The sequence below is a fragment of the Pseudovirgaria hyperparasitica genome (assembly GCF_010093815.1).
Source record: "Pseudovirgaria hyperparasitica strain CBS 121739 unplaced genomic scaffold EJ05scaffold_3, whole genome shotgun sequence".
NCBI lineage: Eukaryota > Fungi > Ascomycota > Dothideomycetes > Acrospermales > Acrospermaceae > Pseudovirgaria > Pseudovirgaria hyperparasitica.
The window spans coordinates 1,024,649-1,043,003 of NW_022985551.1; the positions used below are offsets into that span (position 1 = coordinate 1,024,649).

The 18,355-nt window shown below is 50.3% G+C and overlaps 7 protein-coding genes and 1 non-coding gene across 8 annotated transcripts; 4 read left to right on the plus strand and 4 right to left on the minus strand.

Annotated features, from left to right (window-relative positions):
* The first annotated feature begins 480 nt into the window (after positions 1–480).
* EJ05DRAFT_461639 (signal peptidase complex catalytic subunit sec11) lies at positions 481–1,484 on the plus strand. Its single transcript, XM_033742653.1, has 2 exons — positions 481–937; positions 1,002–1,484. The coding sequence occupies exons 1-2, from the start codon at positions 645–647 to the stop codon at positions 1,228–1,230; spliced, it is 522 nt and encodes a 173-aa protein (XP_033603451.1). The 5' UTR covers positions 481–644; the 3' UTR covers positions 1,231–1,484.
* A 40-nt stretch (positions 1,485–1,524) lies between these two features.
* On the minus strand, positions 1,525–1,618 carry EJ05DRAFT_t27. The gene has a single exon. It is a non-coding gene; the product is annotated as a tRNA-Gly (tRNA).
* A 697-nt stretch (positions 1,619–2,315) lies between these two features.
* EJ05DRAFT_430318 (high mobility group box) lies at positions 2,316–2,579 on the minus strand (the record flags this gene model as incomplete). Its single annotated transcript, XM_033741548.1, has 2 exons — positions 2,316–2,434; positions 2,483–2,579. Coding segments are annotated over 2 exons (216 nt in total), but the record flags the coding sequence as incomplete, so codon positions are not given.
* A 1,535-nt stretch (positions 2,580–4,114) lies between these two features.
* On the minus strand, positions 4,115–5,362 carry EJ05DRAFT_535868 (uncharacterized protein). Its single transcript, XM_033749274.1, has 3 exons — positions 5,105–5,362; positions 4,864–5,050; positions 4,115–4,816 (listed from the first exon to the last, which is right to left on the minus strand). Exons 1-3 carry the CDS (start codon positions 5,289–5,291, stop codon positions 4,438–4,440), a joined length of 753 nt encoding a protein of 250 aa, XP_033603453.1. The 5' UTR covers positions 5,292–5,362; the 3' UTR covers positions 4,115–4,437.
* A 172-nt stretch (positions 5,363–5,534) lies between these two features.
* EJ05DRAFT_435379 (uncharacterized protein) lies at positions 5,535–9,632 on the plus strand (the record flags this gene model as incomplete). The annotated part of the gene is made up of 2 exons (XM_033741694.1): positions 5,535–5,714; positions 5,763–9,632. The coding sequence occupies 2 exons, from the start codon at positions 5,535–5,537 to the stop codon at positions 9,630–9,632; spliced, it is 4,050 nt and encodes a 1,349-aa protein (XP_033603454.1).
* A 1,696-nt stretch (positions 9,633–11,328) lies between these two features.
* Positions 11,329–13,212, plus strand: EJ05DRAFT_491840 (uncharacterized protein; the record flags this gene model as incomplete). Its single annotated transcript, XM_033746005.1, has 3 exons — positions 11,329–12,379; positions 12,430–12,776; positions 12,943–13,212. The coding sequence occupies 3 exons, from the start codon at positions 11,329–11,331 to the stop codon at positions 13,210–13,212; spliced, it is 1,668 nt and encodes a 555-aa protein (XP_033603455.1).
* Positions 13,213–13,430: 218 nt separating this feature from the next.
* Positions 13,431–15,434, minus strand: EJ05DRAFT_449284 (uncharacterized protein). The gene is made up of 3 exons (XM_033742329.1): positions 15,280–15,434; positions 15,126–15,177; positions 13,431–15,059 (listed from the first exon to the last, which is right to left on the minus strand). Exons 1-3 carry the CDS (start codon positions 15,332–15,334, stop codon positions 13,865–13,867), a joined length of 1,302 nt encoding a protein of 433 aa, XP_033603456.1. The 5' UTR covers positions 15,335–15,434; the 3' UTR covers positions 13,431–13,864.
* A 386-nt stretch (positions 15,435–15,820) lies between these two features.
* EJ05DRAFT_249692 (acetolactate synthase) lies at positions 15,821–18,289 on the plus strand. The gene is made up of 3 exons (XM_033740146.1): positions 15,821–16,305; positions 16,360–18,048; positions 18,103–18,289. The coding sequence occupies exons 1-3, from the start codon at positions 15,960–15,962 to the stop codon at positions 18,150–18,152; spliced, it is 2,085 nt and encodes a 694-aa protein (XP_033603457.1). The 5' UTR covers positions 15,821–15,959; the 3' UTR covers positions 18,153–18,289.
* The last annotated feature ends 66 nt before the right edge of the window (positions 18,290–18,355 follow it).

An 18,355-nucleotide genomic window follows, 5' to 3' on the forward strand; every position in this document is an offset into this window, starting at 1 on the left:
AAAGTCAATTTTAGTGATGATACCCGAGCTCACACGCATAACGTGAAGTGGAGAGTGTATCTAATGAAGTGTTGAGCAGCTGTAGCTTTTCTCTCACAAAGCTTACACATAGCCCCTGCAGAACTGAAGTACTTCAGAGCTGCTGCTTAAGTCGACAGTATTCTTCTCTGATATCTTCTCTACAACATGATCTCAGGTATTAGTACCAAATGCAACAGTCGTCTTCATCTTCACAGCTGTCTTGGCCATAACACACGTAACCATTACCGGCTGATGAAGACATGTCAAATAGCTCCGTTCAGCCTGTATACCGTGATACGACGTGTTAATAGACTTGTCGAAGACATGCATGTAATAAAATCAACAGTGGTGGTTTCTAGCAGGAGAGCTCATTCAAGATCCTGAGCTTGGATCCAAGTGGGGCCATAGAGCATGAATGCAGCCAATCATAATCTATAAAGCTACCTCGACATCTGTCCTTCCAAAAAGACCACTGCGCATCAATATACATCTCGACACCTCAATTAGCACCACTCCAGAGTGAGCCTCGCCCTAGGTGCCTACACGCCCTTTCTATCAGTCCTCGCCTCCTTTCTGGGCCCACGACGAGCAATAACATCCCTCCGGCTTCTGCGCGTGTCAAAATGCTAAATCTCTCCTCCCTCCAACCACGGCAACTCGCCGCACAAGTCCTCAACTTTGCCCTCGTCCTCTCGACCGCATTCATGCTCTGGAAAGGGCTCAGTGTAGCAGCAGACTCACCTTCCCCGATCGTCGTCGTATTATCTGGTAGCATGGAGCCTGCATTCCAGCGCGGCGACTTACTATTTCTGTGGAACCGCGGCGTGGACACACAAGTTGGCGAGATCGTGGTATATAATGTCAAGGGAAAGGATATTCCTATTGTGCATCGGGTGGTGAGAAGGTTTGGTGGCGGGTGAGTTGCACTCTATGAGATAGAGAGGGAGAGCGATACAAGAAGAGAAGCTGACTTTGGACAGAGAGGAACCGTTACAATTACTTACAAAGGGAGACAACAATATGGCAGATGACGTAGAGTTATATGCGAAGGGTCAGAGCTTGTTGAACCGGGAAGAGGATGTGATTGGGAGTGTAGTGGGCTTCATACCGTTTGTGGGATATGTGACGATATTGCTAAGTGAATACCCGTGGCTGAAGTCTGTGATGCTGGGGATCATGGGATTGACTGTCGTACTGCAGAGAGAATGACGAGTTGAAGAAACAGGATTCATTGCAGGCGTCATAATTTAGGGAAAGCAGGTCATGTCGAATCGTCGTCGTTGGAACGGAGGCTCATATTGCTGGGATGAAACCCTATTGGAGGCTGATCATGTATGACTTGTATTCTCATGAACATAACCAGTTCCGCCATAGTATTGCTTAATCCCCCTTTATCTACGACGTTGAGATCAACCATTATATTCAGCGCCCAGATTCAAAACATAGTTATCGGGAGATGCTCTATGATTGTGCGTACATGGTAAAAGTCAAAATGATTAGGTATGCGTCCGCCGAGATTCGAACTCGGGTACCCGCCTGGTCCGATGTCCTTAGGGACATTGGGAAGGCGATATCCTAACCACTGGACTACGAACGCGACTGAGGAAGAAGGAAGGCAAACGCGGCTCTTAGCCGCTTGGTCGATCCATGCACGTAGCCGAAGCAGTGGTGAGGTTGAGTTCAACATATAGATGTCTAGGTAGTGGTGAAGCTTGGAACCATGTGACTGTTCTGTCTGGAAGCAGTGACGTGGAGGTGACCGACCACGCGACGGCAGGATGTTCGCAGTTACAGTCACGAGCGTGTGGCATCTTGAGGTCACCGAGAGCCATCTCAGATGATTAAAGAAGCAACATTCCGTATTGAACCACCCAGCCTAGTTTACAGAAGAAACCCACCTATAAGAAACCATATAAACGGCTATTTCCGCCAGCTCATGAGTCGCAGACTGCCTGGTTGATATAGAGGGGCTGAGAAGCGCAGCGCCCCAGAATACGACGACCGTGCATCATTAAATACATGTTTGATGAGCCCGATCAGAGGAAACCTCTGTTGGCAACAAAGCGATCTACATCTCCCGAAATGAGAAATATAGAAATCGCCATGTACCCAAGCTGCGTCCGCTGATTGCACACCCCTCGAAAGACAATAACACCACGAACCTTCCAGGCCAGATGGTCATCATTGTTTGGAATTCATGATTATGCTCTATTCAGAGCCCTCATCATCATCATCGCCTCCCTGTAGATATGTTAGAACTGTCAAAAAGCGGGAGAAGATATTCTTACGGCAGCATAGGCAGCCTTCTCCTCCTCGTACCGCTTCTTATCAGCGGCAGCTTTGGCTTCATAGGGGGCGCGCCCCTTATCATTGAGAGCCTTCCACTTCTCTCCAAGGAGCTTGCCAACCTCACCTAAAAATTATCAGCAGGGGTGCGCAATGATTGTCTTGGTTTACCAACCAAACTTGATGCCCGGGTTATCCTCACGGACTTTATCACGTTGGTCATTTGCGAAGAACATGTACGCGGACAGACCACGCTTTGGGGCGTTCGGGTCTGTTCAGATTAGCGCACAGCTTGGCATGTTGGTGACGACGAGATGAATTACCCTTCTTCTTTTTGCCGCCTTCGGCCTTGGACTTGGTCTTGCGGGTTGCTGCAGCCTTAGGCATGGTGATCTGATTTACTACTTGTGGAAAACATATCAGCGGAAGCTCGTCAGGTGCCCGTGTATGAAGCCAGAGAGCAAAACACGTGAGTCTGAGGGGAGAAATGATCCGTGTTGAACAGGCTCGATGTTGAGCACTCTGTGACCATTTCGAGATTACGTGCATACAGCGCTGGGATTGTTTTGATAAAGTGCGCGGATGCTGCATCGAGCGAGTCGCGGTCGAATCGCGCGTTTGACGCGACTAAAGAAGGAGAATCAATCAAACAGAAAGGTACTTACAAATTTAGGGTGGAGTCGTTGAAGAGATTCGAGGATCAAGACGCGTCTGTGGTTGTGGTGTTAGTAGGGAGCGCATGTCAACAAGCGACGACGACGATGATGCAAGTCGCGATTCAATTGAAGTTGAGCAAAACATGACGAGAAGAAGCATAGAACAAGTCGAGAGACGCGAGATTAGGCTGGAATCGAGCAGAAAAAATGGTTGTGGATTATGCGCGACCATTTCGATGCTTGCGAGCCCATATAAAATGTATGGTGAAGGGGGACTTACATTTTGCTGGAGAGGCAGTTTGCTGTAGAGAGACGTTGTATGGGAGAGTTTGGGTGAGAGAGACTGTATGAGAGAGTGCGCGGGCGGACAGCAGTACTGGAAATTGAATAGGCCGGCACTGGGCAGGGACCATCAAAGCAATGAGGGGTCCATGAGCTAGCCTCTTTAGGTATAGACCCTGGGCCTCACCTACAAATCGTCCGCCGCGCTGCCCGCCCGTTGCTATAGCCCAAACCATCCCCAGTTCGTTTTGAGTGAAGTGATCCAAGGTGCTGTTCACTCACTATATTCATTGTTACCTTGAGCCATGTTATACCGACCTTCGATTTTGTGCGCATGCTGCACTTTCATTGCGGATAGCGCTATGGATTGGGCTTACAGTAGAGAAGTGACAACTGACAAAACAGGGCGTCGAGCTGCCTGCAACCGCTTGCGCTGGATGGGCAGGACAATCAGACTGGTCCGTCCACGGGACCTATCCTAGGACCTAAGCCCCTTCATAGCACGTGATGCGAGAAGCTCTACCTAACTAGATTAAAAGGGCGCGAGAAACATACTGAAAACCCCTCGTCAAATGATAACACCTAAAGCTTGTGCGTATTAGAGCTCGCGAAAGTGAGTCTGCCTTATGCATGAACAGGGTTGGATCACGTGAGTGAAAGGCCCTGTGTGGAGTTTCGCCAACCACCATCGAATCTAGTTCCCTGTGCCACAGTACGTCCGAAAAAGTCGCGGTGAGGACCCGTCACCTTACTAAATAAACTCTTCACTACGTGCTGGAACTTTGCAGCATTGGTGAAGGGCGAGAGATTGATATAACGATATGTTTGTAGTAATCACAAATACTCTTTACTTGATGTTCACAAGGAGCACTCGATCTTTTTAGGCTTTCTGGTAAATTATTTCAAGCGTATTCTTTGGATCCAACCGCCTTTATCTAAGCAATCGGCTGACTTGCAGGTTGCAGCAAAATGCCCAAAATATACTTTATCCGACGAGACGTCAATAGGTGACTGTGAGATCATTTCGTAAGTCTCGGAATGCTCGAAAACGCCAGGCTCTAATCGGAGTGACAATATGCATCCACGATACAGTAGCGAGGCGCGACGTTGTGTTCATCGTTGAGATTGGGCTCGATCCCCGTGAGGCCACAGAGCGTAACTTTTTGGTTGACGGAATGAGGCATGATATCCGTCACCCAAGTTCCCCTTCATCATCAAGTACAAGAGCTGTCATGGCCTCACTATCTGCCCAGTTGATACCACTACCAACTATCATTGCCGCTACAACACTCTTCATCACACGCCAACGCTTACGCGCAGAGAGTAATTCTGCTTGTGCCTCCATAGCTTGTTTTCGAAGACCTGCGTCTTGAATCTCGTCAGGGACCTGGGCTTTGAGATCATTGGCAAGGCCCAGCAGTTCTTGGGCGATCGTTCGGTTTTCCTGCATAAGAAAGGCGTAATCCCGCTCGGCAGAAGCCACATATGATGTCGTTAACACTGTTTGTGAAGCGAGCGAACCGTGAATCATGGACAAGATATCCCTCTCATTGATCACAGGGAACAACCTCCTATATAGGTGTTAGTATGGCGTTCATTGCGCATGGATCACTTTCACCTTTCTACAGTAGAAGTATTGGGTCCGCCATGTACTGCTTTGATAACCGGGTCTGTCACGAGAACACTATGAACAATCTTGTTGCGCAGTAGATATCTTGAGCGCGCCGCGAGAGCCTCGCGTTCGACGGAGATCAGGCGTTGCTCTAAGACATCATCTGACACATTTGAAGGCTCTGGTATCTGTCCTAATAAACCAACGTGAGCATTTAGTGGAGAAGGTGAGGCAGATTGGAACGCACCTGACAGTCGCATCTCAAGCAGAGCGGACTCTATTCGCAACTCTTCTGTTTGATCCCATAGGCTGAGTGCCTGTCTTTCGCGCTCCGATAGCACAAGCGCATCGTTGTTAGGCGTTTGTGTGAGATCTTTGTAGGACCTTGACTCATCGGAGAAGCCGTTATGAGAGGGCAATTTGGGTTCATCCATTTCTCAACTCCAAATATTCTCTGACATTCTCTCAAATTCTTGTTGTACATCTCATATACGCGTCTTCAAGCTTTACGATAAAGCTGTAGGACCCTGGCCATGGAACGGCGGCCGCCTTGGCACCGTCCACTAGAACCCAGTTCCATCATCGCGGGCAGCTCCACATCTTCAAGATCTCGCATCACACAGGACTCACGTTCTCTTTGGGGACATGCGACACAGCCCCAGAGAGCGGAGCTGGGGATGTCGCTACAGGTCTACGTAACTCATACAGGCCAACGGCTCGACGCCGATCCTGTATCTTTCAACTCGCTTGAAGCCTTGACTGCATGGTTATCGCAGCGTACTGCGATACCAAAACAGAATCTCCTCCTCCTCACGACTCGCGCAAAACAAGTAAAGCTACAAGCGCTTCTTACAGAAGTAAGCGAGTGTTTCATTATCACTGATCAAAGCTAACAGTGCGGACAGAAGGAGATATTTGCGTTCGATCGCTCTCTCTTCTCAGACAGCCAACCAATCCCAAGCCCTGCTCTCGTACCCGATCTCTTTGAACCGGATGAAGCTCCATCTGATATATCAAACCATACGGATCTCAAATCATGGCAGAATTTGTTCAAAACACGGAAGGACTGGGCGGTAAATTTGCTAGAGGCAAATCGGACCATGGTCAAGGATGCAAATAAGTTCTCCGCGGAACTTGCGATCGTCAAAAGGGGTGTACAGCTGGCCACTGGGAACCGCGACTCCCGCATAAAAAGGCTTGAGGCTCAGTTTGCTGAGGCTCGTGCTTGGTTCGAGGATGTTACTAAAGAGCAAGAGGAAAACCTTCGGAATCTGGAGAGGGACCTGTCTCAGCTCAAAATTATTCCTGCCAAAAGAGAATTCAAGCGTTTCATATCTCTTGGAGCCACCGATCGTCTGCAGGACCACACTGACTCGTATGTCAACCAAGGGAATCTCACGGACTTCGTCGACATCTCAGCGGTCAGGAACTCCGCCGCCTTGAGCCAGAATGTCTCAACTAGTTTCAAGAAGCGGGTAGAAGGAATATCAGGGGCTGTTGAAAAAATATCGGCTGATTACAGTAGTCTCATAAGTGCCTTATCCCAAGGCCAAAGTCAGTCATCCACTGATGAGCAAGAGCCTTCTCGCCTATTCCAGGAGATTGAGACCATAGTCAAGAAGGTTGTGTCAGATTATGAACACGTCCTTGGGATCTCGATCATTAAATCTACTGTGACACAGGTGTCCAAGATGGCCCTTCTACATACTCGCAACTATCTCCCCGGTATTCACGAATGCACGATCGAAATGAGCAATCATTTAATACGAGCAATAGAACACAAAAATGCTGCTGTCCAGAGTGGTGTAGAGAGTATGCGAAGTATAGCCACGATTGATTCCTTGATTATCAAGGTTGAAGAAGATCTAAAGTCACTTGAGATCCCGGCGGAAGGGCGTGACGCTCTCGAATCATTAGCGATCGTCTCGAAGCTACCGTATGTATACGGATCGCTACAGCTGGAAGCAATACGTAGACACGACTGGTCCGACAAGATGAAACACGATTCTTCGGTCCTCGCAGAGGAGATGGCGGGCTATCAAGAGGAAGAGGAGCGTCGCAGGAGGAAGTGGCTCAAGACCATCAGTGATTTCATAAACGTTGAAGCTTTCCAAGATAAAGCCCCCGGGTTTGAAGTCAATATTCGTGGACGAGAACAAACTTGGCCATCTGTAACTCATGAAGCTTTCCGATCCTACATCGATCTATTGATGGGCACGAAGGGCCAAGAATCGACCATCCAAGCACTGAGCCAGGCCTTCAAGGAGATAGACCGACCTACCAAGCAGCAGATGAAGCGAGCCAAGGGTGTAAAATCTGGCAGTGTGCATGAAGCTTCCATCGGTAAAGGATCGTTGATGCTTCGTGGAGATGACGAAATACGCGTCCTTCGAGAGAGTAATTCGAAACTCGAGGAAGAGCTGAAGGGATCAAGGAGTCGAATTCGCAAGCTGGAGGGCTTGGTACATCAACAGAATCACACACCTCGCCTCTCTCTGGGCAGTGCATTCCATCCAACTCCAAGTCCGGACTTGTCAACGCCTGATGCAAACATAGGTGTGTCACTAAGGTTGCAGGACAATCTGTCTCGACGCTCATCAATGTCTTCTCGACGACCTTCAACACAACGTGGAGGTGAAGAGAAGGCCCTTCAGCGTCGTCTATTGCAGCTAGAAGGTGAGCTTGCTTTAGAAAAAGATACTCGCATCTCTCTAGAAAATGACATAGCCGCGAAAGAACTCTCTGCGAAAAATTTACAACAACAGCTTGCAGAAGCTAACTCCCTCAAGCACGATATCATGGAGAACATGGAAGATCAACAGAAGGACTTTTCCAACGAGCGTCGATCCTTGGAAGGAGAGATATCGAGGCAAAAGTTCAAGATCGAGGAGCTTGAAGATGAGTTGGACCGGATCCTTGGCAGTCGTGACAACGAACAACACGGCAACGAGACTCGAATGCAAAGGCTCATGGAACAACTCGAACATGCGCGGAAAGAAGCTGCGAACGATGCTCGACACTCACAAGATCAAGTGCGTCAACTCGAGCAGGACATTGCGAAACGGGACGAAGCGGAGGCAGGACTCAAAGAGATCCTTTGTAGCGTGTACAAGCATCTAGCACCGGATGGATACCCCCCCTTCGAGCTCACGATCATCGTTGAACATCTTGAGAGTGTAGCGCAAAGGACAATCGATCATGTCAGGGACTTGGAGTCGGCTGTCCAGACCGCGAAGTCTGAGGCGATGGCGTTGCGGTCTGATAACAGCACACGTGAAGCTGATCTAGCGGCAAAAACCCAAGAGCATGACAGCGCAGTCCGTAAATTTGAATACCAGTTAAGCTTGAAGGAGGCACAGATTAAATCTCTCGAGTCCGAACTCGAAGGGGAAGGTCGACAGCTCCATGAGCTAAGGTCTAAATTCGAAGACAGGGAAACAGGCTCTGAAGTGCTTCGGAAGCGTGTAGAGGAAGAAGAGACTAAAGTGCAGAAGATAACAACCGAACTTACTGAGGCAAGGTCGCATATCAACAGCCTTGATGTCGAGCTACTTTCTATGCAAAAGAAGAACAACGAGTTACGAAAAATCTCGGAGAACGACTCGAGCACGCTCCAAGAACGATCACTACATGTGAAGTATCTCATACAGCGGATCTTTGCACGAAATGAGCGCCTCCTTCGTCTTCTCGAGACCCTCGGATATGCAATCAGCTACCCCGAGGAAAGAATGGTCGTCCAACGAATCTCCAAAACAGGTAATAGCACCGTCCTACCTGATCCAAATGCAAGCTTAACATCATCTCCACCAACCGGCGCAACAGCCTCTCAACATCTGACATACACTCCCACCGACTCTACATTGCTCAAATGGCTCGAAAGCGAACCACCCCCTATAGAAGGTGCTAACTACGCCGACCTCCTCGCTTCTATCAATCGCTTCAGCTTGGATACCTTCCACGACGCCGTCCTCAAGCGCATGAAAGACTTTGAGCACACCGCCCGCAAATGGCAAAAGGAAGCCCGTGCCTATCGCGACAAAGCCCACCGCGCTGCCTCCGACGCCCACGACAAAATCGCTTTCCGCTCCTTCAAGGATGGTGATCTTGCGCTTTTCCTGCCCACCCGCGACCAGGCAAATCGACCTTGGGCCGCATTCAATGTCGGTGCCCCCCACTACTTTCTTCGCGAGCATGACAATCATCGCCTTCGTAATCGCGAATGGCTTGTTGCACGCATATCGAAGATCGAGGAGCGCGTCGTTGATCTCAGCAAAACGCTCAACTCGGCATCTATGCGCGGCGCCGACGGACTCAGTATGGACGAACGCTCGACGGGTGGAGCGAGCTACGAAGACGATAATCCATTCGAGCTCTCCGACGGTCTGCGTTGGAACTTTGTCGAGGCGGCTGAGGAAAAAAGCGGCGCGCCCAGCACGCCGGGCCTAGGGAAGAGCACTGTCGCGTCAGCGCACGTCGATGCAAAAGGCAGTATTCGCGTTAAGAGCAAGACCGGCAGTGGGAACGACGCAAGTCGCACACTGAACAAGAGTCTTGATTCTCGCCGTAGTAGTGCGAATTCATCGCGCAAGAGTATCGTCGGTGTGAGCGCGCTCAAAGGGAGGACTTCGACAGAAGGATTAGCGACGGGGAATCCGGTCGCCGGCGGAAGTGGACTCGGACGAACCGGACAGGAGGGAGCGACCGCGGAGCGAGATGCGAATCTTAATACGATTGTGACTGACGAGGTGCGAAAAGATTTACTTTGGGGTCCCTGACAGTCGATTTGTTCTATCACAACAGCCTCATCGCGTTCTATACCTTTATCGTTTTTGTCTGTGTGTATTTGAATGAGCCACAAACCTTTGTATATCGACGCCATTGAATCGAGTTGTCTTCCTCACAATCTGTCGCCGTGAGGCTCGTTTTTCTGACGCTTCTCTGCGTATTTCGCACACTAACATGTTGAACCATAGAATCCGATCTTCTCGCCAACGATCCCACCTCCCCCCGCTTCTAGACCTCCATCCCCCCCGAATTTCACCACGCCCGTTCCAGTGCAAGCAACCACTGCATCACCCTCCAAACCACCTACCAGAACACCCTCTGCATCACCGCCGAAAACACCAGCAGGCCCACATGCGGGATCACCGAGTAAACAGCGCCCCCAAGCGACTAAAAGCCTATGGGATTCGTTGTTCCAGTTAGACATCAGTGTCGAGAAGGGACGCAGTCCAGGGCGGAAATAAGGCATCAGATCGCCTACGTACGCAGTGAAGATAACCACAGAGGGCATGAATGGATGCGAGTTGCTCATGATACTTCTGTGGGAAAACTTGCATAGCCACGGAATATATACACTTGCTCGGCGAATATGCGCAGTGAGGATGTCATAGTGAGGATACATAGTAGTCAGTTCTTCAAACATACCCATTAATTCAGCGGTTCCAGTCAATTTCGCTAATCTTGTCGCATTTTAAGCCAAAGTAAAGTGACCTGAGTGATTTCGAAAGTCGACTTTCAATAATTATGAAATCTATTCGGGTTGGTCGAACTAGCCTGGACAGCGTGTATCTCTTCGTCGAAGTTCATAAGATGATTTTGGCATTTCTTTGTTATATTCATGATTCGCCTTACAGCACTCTTTGGATAGATTTCGGGTAAGAGCGGAGGAGTTGTCAGAAACCAAGATCCATATATATCTGAATCTCGACTTTGGAGGCGAAAACAAGTGTTAAGGTCGCGAAGTTCGCCCCTGTGATACCAGACTTTGCTCGCCAAGGTAATATATTCTGAAGTTGATGAATGAATACCTCAGCGCTGCGTGGCTGGAAATGGACTGGGTGTGCGAGGCTGTATGTCGAAGTATCTGGTCGATGAATCGTCGGAGTCCATGACATAGTTTAGAACAAAGATGCATTCACCTGAGTGTACAGCGAATTGTTCGTTGGAAGTAAACAAAGATATAATTATATGGAGCGCGTACGATAAGCAGACGTGGGGGGCTTGGCACTGTAAACAGACTAGCGTGAGCGAGGTTGAGTTCACGAGGAGCTTCCACCACCACCCACTCGTCACGGTCACAAAACTCCCTGTCCTGGACTACTTGCACCGTTCACCCTGTTCACGCGCAGACTTGTCTTACATGCTCAAGCTCTCTCAACCTTCACTTGAAATGCTCTACTATTCACGATCAGCATCGACGTGAAGTAACGCGTCCGTTGTCCTTCTGCCTTGATCAATCACTGAGCCACAGTCCCACTTCTCGCTCTCCACCTCAGCTGGGAAGCTCTCGATCGTCGGCATAAAATCAACACACCGGCCGAGGTCGTTGAAGTAACATTTTTAAGTCTTGGATGAAGACTTATATTTCTATCACACTCACCTGGACCCGTAGGAATTAGGCGAATTCGCTTCTACCTTCCGCCTTTCGCCGTTCGCCCACCAGTTTAGACCTCCCCCACTACGATCGCAATGCCGTGCTTCCAAGGGTTGGCCGTGAGCATTCATACACCGGATGGACCTCTGTCAGAATATTCGATTCAGAGGCAGAATAGATTCTCCCGCATCACGTCGTATATACCTGTTCCTCCCGCTAAGATCCCACCCGGGTCGAACAAACCAGAGCAGTCGACATTTGCGATCTCGATCACGCTCCTCACACCAGGTCTCAATGTTCCATACTCGGCACCGAAGGCTACAGCCGACGATCCTTATCCGCGCCCCAGAATTGTGGGTAGTTTACCTGGATTTGGAAAGGATCGCGGCAAATATGGTCCTGTAATAGGTCCTTACACTCCTCTGACACAGTCGCCCAACGAGACTATTGCGGCCTACATATATTTTGACGGAAGGGCAAAAGAAGAGGTCGCAACTTTACTACGGCGCGGCGAAGAGACCTGGGTCAATTCAAGATGGGTGAGCGTACCAGACTCGGAGGGCGGAGGCCTGGCAGAACGAGAATTCTTGTTTCGGGAAGTAGGCTTAGAACGCTGGCTGAACGGGCTTGACCTCGAAGGCAAGGATATTGCCGCACGTATAGAGCGCAGGAAGCAACGACTGGAGAAGAAGCGCCTGAAGAAGGACGCTGCAGCTTCAGACGACGAGGTTGATGTAAAAGGGAAGAAACCCCTCCAAAAAAATGGCGTACTGCGCTATGGAGACAACAAAGATGCACCGGTAGAAAGTCTTTCTGGTGACGAAGGCCTATTAACCAGCGATTCGGATTCAGAAGACGAACCGCCCGAGCCCGAAGCAGCCGGGCAAATCAAGGTGGCTCTATTCAGAGTGCTAGCTTCGGGTGAAATCAAACGAGGAGAGTACTCTCCCCAATTCGACGCTCATGACGACGATGAGAACGCGGGTCAAAACGGCAATAGTGGAGGCGATGCCGATGTCGATCACACGACAAGCTTTGCAAAACCAAAGACTTTGGACCCTAAGTCGATCAGCACGCAGACCGTGACTGGTATCGACCCGCCAGATAAGCCATATGCAGTATTCACCTTCTTGTATAGGGGCGAGAGTGAGTCTTGAACATTTTTGGGCTTCAATATCAGCTGATTTTGTGTGCAGAACAACTCCGCAAGATGGGCATCCTCGCTACTGATGAGAAGAAAGCACCTGTACCGTTGAAGCGCCGGTCTACTGGTATTGACCTTGGTAACCTGAAACCTCTCACCAGCACTGGTACAAAAGGATTTGCAGGTTATCGTGACGGAGCAGCAACGTCGCCCACGAAAGGTTTCCCTAGGAAGGGCAAGAAAAAGGACGACGAGGATGCTATGGATAGCGACGCAGATGATGAAGATGATAGGAGGAACGAAGAAGACTACGAAGACATTACGGAAGAGAAAGGTCTATTATCACCAGATGACGCTCTCAAGCAGGGCGAACTTGCGGAAGGTGTACGAAAGATTAAGGTAGTCGACCGAGAGACCCGATCGCATGACAATCGCTAATACAGAGCAGCTAAAACGTCAACACTCTGCCGAACCAGTCGCACAGCCGCCACCACCACCACCTCCTCCAACCGCAAATATGGCCACCCAACCAGAACCAGCTCGAAAGGGATCATTGTCACCAAAGTCTACATCTGTTCCAGCACCTACAAGCACGACAACGTCATCGTCAGCGCCAAACTCAGGGGCACCTACGCCATCTCTACCACCCAGCGACGTACCACCAGAGGCCCTCGTCGGATCGCCATTCAAAAAACAGAGAGCTAGCTTACCGGGATTTGAAGAGAGTGTCCGGAAGAGTCTGTTCAGCAAGTTCGAGAATAAAGAGCCCACTGCAAAAGGCGTAACAGGAAAACCGCGGGACGATGGCGACATGGACGAAGACGAAGAGCTTTGAGCATGCAACGATTGCACCTCCCGGAAGAAAGGAACACTCCACTTCATTCTACTTACCGCAGCATCAATACTGAAGTCGCAGGGCAAAGGAATTTTATCGCATTGCTTTCAGGAGGCTTTCTGCGCGCTCGCCATACCACTTGAAACTGAGCTCGCTTGATACCATAACGCCCTGTAAGGAGCGAAAGCACAACATCACTCTATTTGAATCTAACAGGAAAGCAACGGAGGGGCTTGGATGTTTGACGAATATTACTATCTTGTCTACGATACAGACACAGCATGGTGGGTGATGAATAAACGCAAGCTTGGGAACACGATACAAAATCCGCACTGTTATACGCATACGTGTAGTGACGTTCGGTAGATGTGGCGAGAACAATATATCCTTCGAATCTTGTGAGATAGCTGTTGTGGATGGGTGGGATTTAGTATTCCTACCTATGATGTGACTACTTGGATAGATCTTATATCTGGCACTTTACCAAAATTGGTCAGCGGAACAAATTGATGCACCTCTGGCTGCTCCTGCACGCCAAAGAGCCATAGATCGCCTCGCGATTGTCTATGTACGTCAGTAACCATAGTCTGTATAAACAGACCAAATGAGCAGTTTTCTCTGATCTAGTCCGTTAAGACCTCAGCCTCGTCTCTTAGAGTTTAAAGTCAACATTTGCCCTTTCCCAGCTCTCCTGATCTCTGGGCTTCCTCCCTGCAACCCTATCTGCTAGCGCGCCCTTCTTCTCCCTCGCCCTCTCTGTGCTTAGTTCGTATAGTGTCGCAAGATTGAAGGTCAGTGTATGAAATGCATGACCCTGGTCCACAAGGTCCTCGAGTACCTCCCGCGCCGCAGACATTTGGCCGACATACAAACGGCAAACCGCAAGATTTTGTCCTATCATTGGATCTTTGGAATGTGACTTACGCAGGGCTTGTAGTGTAGACAGCGCTGAATCAAAGTCATCGTCGGAGATTTGTAGGAGTGCTGTCAAGTGTGATGGGGGCTGGGAGGCAGGCAGTGTGCGGCGTGCGGCTGCAATATCGCCAACGCGAAGCCAGAGGAGGGCTTCGTAGGTACGCAATCGGACTGCTTCGGCGTCTTCTGCATCGGTGTAGCCTGGAAGTGAAGCCAGGTGTTCGGCCGCGGCTTCTAGGTCGCCCATTTCCACGAGGAGATTTGCGGTCAGCACGCCGAGTTCTCTGAGGCGCGCGCTCCATTCTTCAGTCGCTGCGTTGTCATTGTGTGTAGCGGATGCGCGTGCGATTTCGGAGCGTGCCTCGCGGGCCAGCTCGTAGTATCCCATGATGCCTTTGCGCCATTCCGAGTATCCGAGGGCAGTGAGTCGGATGCATAGGACGCGGAGGGACCATGGGACGTAATGAGTGCCCGACACGGGGTGGCGGTAGAAGGATGAGGTGAGGTCACCCAGGGCTTTTGACTCGGTTGCGGCGAGGTCGTGATGAGAGAGAAGTGTGAGGCAAGCGAGGCGGGTGTGGAAAAGATTCAGGATGGTTGTGACGGAAGTAGGATCGCGAATGGCGCATAGTTCGCGGGCGCAATGGAGAGCTGCGAGGCGGTATTGGCCTCGGGAGAGGAGGGTTGTGAGGGAATCGTTGATATCGGAGGCATTCAGGGAGTTGAGGAAAGGTTGTGGGACTGCGGAGGTGGGGAGCGGATGGTATATTGAAGGATCGAGGAGGAAGGAGAGGTCTTTAGAGGGGACATCGTCGAGGGCAGAGGTCGGAGTGGTCGAGTCTTGTGCTGGTGAAGCTATCTGACTTCGAGATATTGGCTCGGGCTGTGAGAAGCGGGGAGCGGAGGTGTCTATGGTCGAGCCGGCCAGCGGACTAGATCAACAGTCAGTCAGTCAGTCATCATAGAGCTGAGTTGACGGGATATCAAATAATGCATACTCGTCTGTGTCTGCATCAAGTGGTCCTAGAGTGGTCCTTCGCGGCATGGCCACTAGTAGATCAGGTCAATGAACGGCAACTCAAGGTTGTGCAAGGCAGGGCAGTAAGTCTGAAGGAGTAGGTAAAAGACTCCTCCTGACAGATTAGAACATACCTCTCCTGCGCTCATCGTGGGAAGGATTGTGTCCATGGCCTCTGTCAGTACTCATGGCTTGGTGCTGATGCGGAGAAGCAGATGTGAGGTGTACATAATACGGAGATGAGAGCGCTGGCAAGTCTTGGTATTAGTTGGCGAATCAGACATTGCATCACCTTCCCCAGACTCTGCCTAGTGCTTCGCCATCTAATACCTATGATGCTGGGCGATGCTGCAGCCGATGTCGCTGAACAGCTTCAAGCGGCGGGGTGTCAGAAGCAAATCTCGGTCTTTGATTGGCCACTCAGACACTAGCCTCACGCCGCTTTTGCTAGAGACCGCTCAGACCAATTCTACTTTCTCTTCCACATGTTTTTGTCGGCACGGGGAGGCCAAGTGAGAGGCAATCCAGATTCTTAACTTTGACTCACCTCCAATTCGTCGTGACTACATCTGTCAGCCCCTCTCCACTCTCCTCTCACCCGTATCCTCCTTCAAGCCTTTGTCGACACTCAAAGACAATTATACGTTTGCATAATTCGACTTGGGTTCCTCTCATTCATCAGCTTCCGAGGTTTTCGTCACTAGTCTAACCCTCGTCTTCGCTGCAGTCTTTGCAGAACGGACCGCCCAGAGCTTGCGGCAAATCCTACATCGCACCCTACGAGTACGATCAAATCGTAAGCCCTTTCTGCGCCATGTACTCCAAAGCAACCTCGAAGGCAATTGTGCCTTCGTTGGCTCGTGCCCGCGCTTTCTCCTCTTCCGCCTCTCGTCCTGCTGTTTCGCCATACTCCAGAAAAACACAAACAGCCACATCGACTCTGTCCAATGAGACCACGAAGCGTACTCAGAGTACTCAGGCCCAACCGGCGCCCTCGAGAGCACGACCAAGTCCCGCGTTCAACCGCGAAGATTCCGGTATCAGAGGTGTGCAACCGCTTAAGCCGTACCGGCAGCCAGAGATGGATCATTCTTTCGTAGGAATGACTGGTGGTGAGATTGTACATGAGATGATGCGTCGACATGACGTGAAACATGTCTGTGAGTAAATTGACAGGCACCATCTTGGCTACGATTGCTAATCGCATCACTCAGTTGGTTACCCTGGAGGAGCCATCCTACCTGTGTTTGATGCTATTTACAATTCAGAACATTTCGATTTCATTCTTCCGAGACACGAACAAGGGGCTGGGCACATGGCGGAAGGTTATGCACGTGCATCTGGAAAGCCCGGTGTTGTTCTCGTAACATCTGGTCCCGGTGCTACGAATACTGTTACGCCAATGATGGATGCTCTCATGGACGGAACACCGATGGTCGTTCTTACCGGACAGGTCGTCACCGCGGCCATCGGATCGGATGCTTTCCAGGAAGCTGATATGATTGGTATCTCAAGAGCTTGTACGAAGTGGAACGTTCTGGTAAAGAACATTGCTGAGCTGCCACGGAGAATCAACGAAGCTTTCGAAATCGCAACCAGTGGTCGGCCCGGGCCCGTTCTTGTCGACCTTCCGAAGGATGTTACTGGAGGTACCTTGAACAGGCCAATACCCATGACCAGCAGTCTTCCAACGCATCCCAGTGCTGCCACCACAGCTGCCCGCGAGCTGGGCAAGAACCAGCTTGACGGTGCCATTAGGCGGTCGGCCAATCTTTTGAATATTGCCAAGAAGCCCGTCATCTACGCTGGCCAGGGTATTGTTCAGGCTGCTGGCGGTCCAGAGCTCTTGAAAGAGCTTTCAGACAAAGCCCAAATACCAGTGACCACCACTCTTCAAGGTCTTGGAGGCTTCAACGAGAATGATGAGAAGTCACTGCATATGCTCGGAATGCACGGCTCGGCGTACGCCAACATGGCTATGCAGGAAGCCGATCTGATTATCGCTCTCGGTGCACGTTTTGACGACCGCATTACGGGAAGCATCGCGAAGTTCGCTCCACAGGCGCGCGCTGCTGCTGCAGAAGGCCGCGGTGGCATCATACACTTTGAGATCATGCCAAAGAACATAAATAAGGTCGTACAAGCTACCCAAGCTGTCGAGGGAGATGTCGCGACTAACCTTGCTTCAATGCTGCCATACGTCAACGAAGTGAAAGAACGCCCGGAATGGTTCGGTCAGATCAAAGCCTGGAAAGAACGCTTTCCTTGGGCATACGAGAAGGAGGGTGAGAATGGTCTTATTAAGCCACAAACTGTAATGGTCAAGCTGTCTGAATTGACAGACCCGATCAAAGACAAAACTCTCATCGCAACTGGTGTTGGACAGCACCAGATGTGGGTGGCACAACACTTCCGATGGACACATCCGCGAAGCATGATCACGTCTGGTGGAGCAGGTACTATGGGCTTCGGTCTCCCTGCTGCTATTGGTGCGAAGGTCGCACGTCCGGAGTGCCTGGTGGTTGACGTCGATGGCGATGCATCATTTAGCATGACACTCACAGAACTGAGCACGGCGGCAGAGTTCAACGTTGGCGTCAAGGTGATCATTCTCAACAACGAAGAGCAGGGTATGGTCACTCAATGGCAGTCTCTCTTCTTCAAGGATCGTTTCTCGCATACCCATCAACGGAATGCCGATTTTGTCAAGCTGGGCGAAGCGATGGGCGTGAAAGCAGACCGATGTATCAAGCCAGCGGATCTAGAGGCGAAACTGAAGTGGCTGCTGTTTGAGAGCGGCGAAGGACCGGCTATCCTCGAGATTGTAACAGATCAGAAGGTACCCGTGTTGCCAATGGTACCAGCAGGTAGCGGGTTGCACGAATTCTTGGTTTATGATGAAGGTATGGTTCATATCGTTCATGCCGATCACTAGATCAAATGCTAACAGTTCACAGTGAAAGAGAAGGAACGCCGCAAGCAAACGAGAGAACGCTCCGGTCGCTAAAATTCCCTAGCCATCATCATTTCCTTTGATACCATTGTACATATGTTTTGTTCGCATCATGGCTCAGTTACCTGCATATGAGCCCCTGGCGTTTTCTACTTCCTTGGGGATTTAAAAGTTTCGTCTTATCGAAAGGAAGGCCCTCCGTGTCTAAATTGGAGAATTGATGAGGTGTGCAGATATATAACAGACCATGGTATACG

Excerpts from the sequence above, each read along its gene's own strand:
- EJ05DRAFT_449284 (XM_033742329.1), bottom strand. The coding sequence starts at position 15,334 with ATGAGTACTGACAGAGGCCATGGACACAATCCTTCCCACGATGAGCGC. Across the intron at positions 15,178-15,279 it reads CCACGATGAGCGCAGGAGAG|TGGCCATGCCGCGAAGGACC; the intron begins GTATGTTCTAAT and ends CTGATCTACTAG. Across the intron at positions 15,060-15,125 it reads CTTGATGCAGACACAGACGA|TCCGCTGGCCGGCTCGACCA; the intron begins GTATGCATTATT and ends CTGTTGATCTAG.
- EJ05DRAFT_461639 (XM_033742653.1), top strand. The coding sequence starts at position 645 with ATGCTAAATCTCTCCTCCCTCCAACCACGGCAACTCGCCGCACAAGTC. Across the intron at positions 938-1,001 it reads GTGAGAAGGTTTGGTGGCGG|AGAGGAACCGTTACAATTAC; the intron begins GTGAGTTGCACT and ends GACTTTGGACAG.
- EJ05DRAFT_535868 (XM_033749274.1), bottom strand. The coding sequence starts at position 5,291 with ATGGATGAACCCAAATTGCCCTCTCATAACGGCTTCTCCGATGAGTCA. Across the intron at positions 5,051-5,104 it reads GCTTGAGATGCGACTGTCAG|GACAGATACCAGAGCCTTCA; the intron begins GTGCGTTCCAAT and ends TTGGTTTATTAG. Across the intron at positions 4,817-4,863 it reads AATACTTCTACTGTAGAAAG|GAGGTTGTTCCCTGTGATCA; the intron begins GTGAAAGTGATC and ends ACACCTATATAG.
- EJ05DRAFT_249692 (XM_033740146.1), top strand. The coding sequence starts at position 15,960 with ATGTACTCCAAAGCAACCTCGAAGGCAATTGTGCCTTCGTTGGCTCGT. Across the intron at positions 16,306-16,359 it reads ACATGACGTGAAACATGTCT|TTGGTTACCCTGGAGGAGCC; the intron begins GTGAGTAAATTG and ends CGCATCACTCAG. Across the intron at positions 18,049-18,102 it reads ATTCTTGGTTTATGATGAAG|TGAAAGAGAAGGAACGCCGC; the intron begins GTATGGTTCATA and ends AACAGTTCACAG.